This window comes from Amphiura filiformis, chromosome 6 (genome assembly GCF_039555335.1).
Source record: "Amphiura filiformis chromosome 6, Afil_fr2py, whole genome shotgun sequence".
NCBI classification, from domain to species: domain Eukaryota; kingdom Metazoa; phylum Echinodermata; class Ophiuroidea; order Amphilepidida; family Amphiuridae; genus Amphiura; species Amphiura filiformis.
The window spans coordinates 76,922,587-76,930,334 of NC_092633.1; the positions used below are offsets into that span (position 1 = coordinate 76,922,587).

Here is a 7,748-nt window from a genome sequence, read left to right on the forward strand (position 1 = left end):
GTTTTTCAAATGGCAGTAGCCGCATTTATTTCTCAACGTAGGGTCATCAGAATACCATATGATTGCTGAAATGTGTCTAAAAGCCCAACATAGTACGTACACCAGTTATATGTATTAGGCGGGATCACCGCGCCTTTATATAGTACCAATGTAAATATAACCGCAATCTTACTGTAAAATAATCTTACTATAATCGAGATTATCAGTTGAGCTAGGGCAACAAAGGGGGAAATAAAAAGAAAAGGGTATGAAATAACCGAAAATAAAACTAACCAACCGAATTAATATCCAATCACAAGTCGTGCATGTCGAGTCACAAGTATAAGATTTGGCTCACAGGTCGATCAAGTCATGAGTTGTCTCAATTAATTATTGTACTCCATGAAGCTGGATCTTGGAAAGAGTGTACCGAACCCGTCTCAACTCACAAAAAATATCCTACTTTAGAAGATCCTGTGTATGGGAGTCAGTCACCGAGACAAAATAAAACTTCAAATCAAAAATCGTTACAAGATCCACAAATAGGTGATTATTATCATAACATGCATAATAATTATTATAATATGACACCAGACATTGTATCCGGGCTTTTTTCTATTTCTTATTCTTTTGCCTGGGTTACTCATTCAGTGGATGTTAAGCGTTTTCTGTTCATCCATGAGGCCCACTAAAAATGGGCCAAGATGGGTGCACCACAGTGTAGGACCAAATAAAGATCATCAGTAGCGTATACAGGCCTTTTTTAAACGGATAAGAGAAGAGAAATTGGAGAAAAAGAAAAATGAAACGATTGTGTGCATGTGATTTTGACGAATTAATCTCATATTTGACCATTTCAACTCTGCCCGCGAAGAGTTGTTTCAATTTAAACCATAATATGACCATTTGAGCTTCGTATTATATATTTATACGTTTCATACGTTTCATGTCATGGCTCTTTCTTAGCTCACCAAGAAATTTGCGCCCCACCCCCGGTTGCTGAACTTATGTATACGCGCCTGATCATGATCAAAGCGTTGGACTCACTGCCTTAAAAAAGCGAAATGACTGACACAGACATCGAAAACTCATAACAAAGACCGGAATCTGCGGCAGCCACATTGACAGATATCAATTTGAAGTTTGTTGTTCGCTTACAATAACTTTAGCAGGTGGTTATTTTTGAAGACCGTATTCTCAATTCAATTGACTGTAGGATAATGGTTGGAGTATCATACTTAGAACAAAAGTTTCCATTTTGAAATTAAGCTTGCTGCTGATAATAAAACAGCTACATTGCCAAGTAAAAAAACAAACTATTATCGTTATGCTCTAGTCTATTAGTATTACCATGAAGTTTATTCGTATGCATCACAACCAACCACAATTTGCTGTAACTAATAAGGCACAATCCTTTGCGCATGGGCAATTTTTCGATTTACTTTGTGGTCAATCACCGTGCACAGATGACTTTCAGTATCATACTGGATACGGGTGTACGCATGGCATATGGTTTTACTATAGCGAGAAAACGGTTGACATACTCACAAATGCGTGGTAGTATACATCAACATAATATCCAGGTATGGTTATGAATCAAAATCAGGAATTGTAATGATGGAGTGAGACCACTTGATGTTGGTGATGTATTCAGAATATCTTATCATGTTATGGCACTTCAGTTACAAGTGCGAGCGTGTCACGTTTAACCTTGCTTCTGAAATATGCAATTATGAAAAGCGACAGCAATTAAAGAATTTAATTTGTTTGAGCTGGTTAAATTTTAAGACAACATGGTAATCAACGAAACTTTGAACTGCGAAACTCTCTTAAATTTTGAGGAAGCTAAACCGTACATGTATACGACTGCCAACAGGATTTTTGTGACCGTAGGAGTTCCTATTGTTCTAGTAGTTGGAATTGTTGGAAATGTAGGTTTCTTAATTGTTCTATTTCGTATCAAGCATATGCGAAACATAACTAATTTCTACTTAGCTAACCTTTCCATTGCGGATTCATGCCTGCTTCTTATGGGTGCTTTACAATACCTTTGGACCTATATTCATTCGCCATTAGATGTCAATTTTGTATTTGCAACAACTTTGGGTTGCGCTGTGCCAAACTTTCTTGTCTACTTCTGTTATTTTGCATCTGTATTGCTTGTTACTCTTATAGCAACTGAACGATACTTGGCCATATGCCATCCTTTAGAACACCATACAATAACTGGGAAACGCAGATCTTTCCGTTTGATATCAGTAACATGGGGTATAGCAGTTTTAATGACTGGATTTGCAGCACCCTACGGCAATCCTGAGATTGTATGTGTAGATTGGCCAGCAGAAGAACCGTACATCGACTACCCGATGATAGTTCCAGTTTGTCGTGGGACGTGTGATTGGTGCAACAGGGCGTTATATGCTATAGATCCTGCTCAATTTATTGTCGCTTTTCTTGCCAACACTTGCATGTACGGTAGAATAGTCACAATTCTTAGTAAAAGATCGATCATAGCTGATCAAAATGGATCATCGTCATCGGCGACGGTTAGAGCGTCAAGATTGATGGCGGAAAATCGAGATCAAGTGGCCAGAATGCTAGTGGTCAACACGGTAGTTTTCTTTGTATGTTTAATGCCGTACTGTATAACAAACCTCGACAGCTTGTTGACAGAATCTACTCAAGATTCGCAAGGATTTTTGTCACGGAAAGAAAAGCAAATACTATCATGGATTGCTAAGTTAACGACTCTTCTAAACTCAGCCGCCAACCCATACTTATACAGCGTTACAAATAAAAGATACAGAGATGCATTCCTGCAGGCATTCACCTGTTCCAATAAACCACGTGGTAATCGCAGATTTTCTTCATACGCGTATACGCCGGCTGATACGCAAGGCGATACGCATGGTTCAATAATAGGCGAAACAAAAGTATAGACAGGATAACTACTTTTACCCCTGCCTACAGGAGCACTTTAATTTGATTAATGGTTTCTATAAATACGAATCGGTCATAATTTTATTATAAATGGTTATAAACTAAAAGGTGGGTGGTCAGATGTTTCATATTTCGTTTTCTATCGAGTTATATTGCTCCAGCGATTTACCTTTAATGTCTATCAATATTTATATTATCAAGTTTAAGTTTAAGGGGTCAAATGGGGTCATGGGGTACAGCTGCCGTAACAATTAAAATATAACATGTTTTAGGTGAGAGATTATGCTCTACGGTCAAAAGGGTCTGAATATCAAAATACACGTATTCACTACTTGCACGCTTCCGCCATTATGTATTATGTGTAAGGAGAGCATCGAACTGATGATCACATCTAAGGAATAATTACATAACGTTACACACAATGTAATATGACAATGCATTGTATAATGGCGGAACTGTAGTAGTGAATACCATGATAATTGAATAAGGAGGTCAAAAATACAAACTACAGCAAACCAATAAGTCATTTAATAGCTGTAATCTTTCATCTGATCTATGCTTCAGTCAGTTTAAAAGACAAATTTTGTGGTTATATTTCCTGTCTAATTTCCACATGCATTCATAAAAAAACCTAAAATTAAATTGTTCGTTCCCGTTCCCGAAATATTGGGCTTAATAGTTTTCCTATGTGACAAGCTTACCTCGTTGTTATACTTTGGGTAGAATAATATATCCCACAGTATAATATATACCCATAGCTTGAAAAAGACGAGAATCAGAAATTTGGTTCAGAGAAATATGCACAAAGTCGATTCTATAATGAGCCGCAATACGTTACCCCAAACATAATCCTAACCTTTACCATTAGGGTTAGGTACTTGATACTTGATAGGTGACTTCCATAAAAGCATTATCTGCTGTCCCGGAAGCTGGCAACAATGTGGTCTAAAGTACAGAAAATTAAATGCTGAAGAAACTTAAGGTGCGATGGGATTCATTAGTCTAAAAAGTTGACTTGGTCATTCAGGTCATTTGAAGGGAATTTTGGTAGTCCTGCGCGACAACCAATACTGCCGAAGGCGCGAGGGCGCTTCGTCTCGACTTAAGGTGCTTAAAACCGTGCCTTGTATATCTACTATGTATTATAAAATCAACTGCATTGATGTTGAATTAATAACTCTTTGCACGGAATGAATTCTACAAAAGGTGACATGTGCACCCAAGTTGAAAATTGTGGGCTGTAACCAACACGAGACAAGGTGTACATGCTATAGAGGTCGCTGCAGTTAGTGTCTTGGTTTACTCTCTGCGAGTCTCTAACTTGATTGTGAAGAGTACAGATGCAAAATATAACTCGTCTAACATAAACATTATAATAAACAAAATATGTGCTGTCTTTGATTATAGTTTCATATTTCACATTAAGGTATACATGTAATGTCAATTAAAGTGTTAATTAAAGTGCGAATTAAAGGCTAGCACAGGGTTAGAATAGATGTTGGTGGCCTTAACGCATCTGAACTCTACGTTTGTAAACTTCTCACAAACACCAACACTAGCAGTGACGTATTGCGGGGAACCCTAGCAAAAACAATCGAAAGAGAAAACCAAATAAAGAGAAAGAGGAAACGAGTAAAAAACGAAAAAGAAAAAAAACACGAAAAGAACGGGAATGAAAAAAAAAACCATGCAAGTTGAGTCTTTTGTGTGGCCCGTTTCAGACCAAAATGTACTTAAATAATTGTCATCAATAATACCTGGGAAAATGATACACCCGGGATTTTTTTTCCTCAGTACCTAGAAAGCCTAATACACTCCTGGTAACTCGAATTGATTGATAATAACTAAAGCTGGTTTAGAAACACTGAAAATTACGTTAAAATTTGATAATCTTCAAATCATAATAATAATTTTATGATGCAGTTATCCGCATAGGAAATTGAGCGGTTTTTCATACCGATCATCCGATATTTTGGAAATTCTGTTGTTTGGTGACTTTTGTCGTTGTGAGACTATAACACACATAATAAGGTAAACATCTCGAAATTAAATAATACCCATTATTCAAAAACGGGTAATTGTGTTACAAAACTGTTAAATGGGTTGGAAGCAGCATTTATTTCTGCACATTTTGACACCTAATTTGTAGCAAATGACTAAATATTGACGTCACAGCGTACAGTTAAATCAATGTAACCCAAGATTTGAAAGTTGCAGTAAATTGTATTGATTTTGTATTCAGTATAATGGAAGGAAATCTGTGTAATGATATCTGAGTGTTTTTGTATTGCATGTAAGTGCAACTTTCACATCTGGACCTCACTACATCAAATTGGCCGGTGATTTATTGTTTTCTGGGCTATCGTATCAAATGAGGTGTCAAAATGCGCAGAAATAAATTTTGCTTTCAACTCATTTTACAGATTTGTAATACAATAGTCCCTTTTTGAATAATGGCCAATATTTAAGGGGGTTATAGTTACTTTTTTTGAGATGTTTACATTACTTTTGATAAATGCGATGGTAATGCACACTGCCTTATGGTGTTTGCTTGATGGCTGGCCTTACCCCTAAAATGAAGGCACAGAATGGAGCTACGATTAGCGTAAGTTATTTGGGTGTAAGCATTTTAGTATACAGAATGAAAACCCTTAGTTGTTGGTATACCTCCTAGTATTACTAGGTGTACTGGTAAGCATATCAAAGTGCATTTGAACATATATTTAATTATCCTAAAGCAGTTGCGTGCGCACGTGATTTCATGATTGGGTGGCCGACTGACCTTTCTCCCGTTTGACAGAGACCAAACCTGAGACCAACAAAGGATTACCCAAGTACAACCACTGCGACCATGACATCACTTACAAGACTTCAAATGTTATATTATTCAAAATTCACTCGACTGACAGTTATTCCCCGGCTGACCATGGCATTTCCCCCGACTAAAGCCCGACTATATTGACATATTGACACATTGACAAGAAAATCTTCCTTTGTTCATAACTATTAAATATTAGCTGCTCAAACAAAATGAAACTAAAAACAAATGCTCATAGCCAAAACTGTTACACTCGGATCTGGTACATTACCATGATTAAAGCAAATCAGTGCGGTGCATAGTGCTATCTTTGTTTGTGCTCAAATATTGAGAAAAAAACCCACACTTTCAGGGAAAGATATGGGCTCAATACATGAGATTCCGAGGCTCATTGAAATGTTATTTATTTTTACCCATGTGCATGTTTATTCATGATACACACCATTATTTACACCCATTGGAGCTTGGAAGCGCATCCAACCCAAAACCTAATGACAATGAGGTCATGAAGGCCAAAATTACTTTGCTGATTAGCTCCCGGCACCTGCACCTGCACCCAATTATTGGAATATCTATCTGGACAATGACGCTGCATATGCCACCACTCTTTACAGGAACCCGACCATTTATGACAATGACGATACTGGACCTATACACGTAGCTACGTGACTGATAATAATGGTAGGGGGCTGTATTTTAATAATATGCCACATCCAGACAGGGAAAGAATAATAATATAACATTGTTTGTCTACCACTCAACATTCCAATCTCCTGAAAATGTTAAAGCTTATTATTCCAAATTCTAAACCTGGACGGGCGTATAGAGCGTAGCGAGTAAATTGATTTTCTTTTTTTTTCTTCTTATATTTACAGGTAACCCTTTCAAAACGGTCGATATTATAGTAGGCTTGTGTCGCATGATCCTTTCTAACATGGAGAAAAATGTATCGACTTTGGGAACATTACGTGCTATATATAACATGATATTTGTAATTAGGCTGTTTCAACTTTTTAATTTATATATGTATTAGCCTCAAGAAATCTTCTGCCCTTGTTGAATATCTCAATATTTCTGTATTTTAGTTGCTGGTCGAGTTTCATTAATCATCATATTTAAAAATCAAATAAAGGATTTACCGTTTTATTACGAAAGCCAAAAGCCTGTAGCGGGGTTGATTTCTCAGCGCCAAAAACATGAAAAAGAGAAACCAAACATTTTGTTTTGCAGAACCAATATACTTCATAACAAAGCCATTCTTAGGATCGTGTCGTGTTTGACATATACATGCACATGATTTTATCATGTTTACAAACCTGATACATAAAATGTCGAACACTTGCGTCCAGAAAGTAATCAGGCACTAAGGGGAAAAAATCATAATTTTATAAGCTAAACCATTAGGTAAATTTGTTTTATATTTTTATCTCACATTATGACACTATGTTGAAACTAATGCGACCTCTAGAACCAAAGTTACAGGCATGTGAATGGACAAAAGTCCAATTTTAAAAGTGATACTTTGGCCTATACAATGAGAAAATATTCTGATCGAGAGCATGTGAGGACTTTGCACAGCCGTACTCCGACGTCGACAATAACAGTGGCCACAAAAATATTGATGAAAGCAAAAGAAAAGAACTAAAACAACAGAACTATAAAATACAATATAAGCTTTGAAACGTGAAGAGAAGAAAAAAGTGTCAGAATACTTACTGTTTCAAATAACGAAGAAAATGTGTTGTCTCTTTGTTGCGCTGGTTTGAATCTTTTCTCCTTGTATTGGGCTATTCCAGCAAATAGAGGCACGCCCCTATAGAGGAGTTTGGATTTCCTACTTTTTGTCCGGTCGTGATTATTGGAAATCCGGACTTTTAGAGTGTCCGAAGGTGAAAAAATCCATCAGAATATTGTTCAAAATTGGTAATCCTCAATTTGATACTAATTTTTGGACATTTCCGTGATTTTTCATTAATTTAATTGCATTTCCAGGTTTTTTCTAGTAATTTTG

The 7,748-nt window shown here is 36.6% G+C and overlaps 1 protein-coding gene across 1 annotated transcript; it reads left to right on the forward strand.

Annotated features, from left to right (window-relative positions):
- The first annotated feature begins 1,414 nt into the window (after positions 1 to 1,414).
- Positions 1,415 to 3,422, forward strand: LOC140154343 (thyrotropin-releasing hormone receptor-like). The gene has a single exon (XM_072176911.1). It carries the CDS (start codon positions 1,773 to 1,775, stop codon positions 2,916 to 2,918), a length of 1,146 nt encoding a protein of 381 aa, XP_072033012.1. The 5' UTR covers positions 1,415 to 1,772; the 3' UTR covers positions 2,919 to 3,422.
- Positions 3,423 to 7,748: the final 4,326 nt, after the last annotated feature.

Excerpts from the sequence above, each read along its gene's own strand:
- LOC140154343 (XM_072176911.1), top strand. The coding sequence starts at position 1,773 with ATGGTAATCAACGAAACTTTGAACTGCGAAACTCTCTTAAATTTTGAG.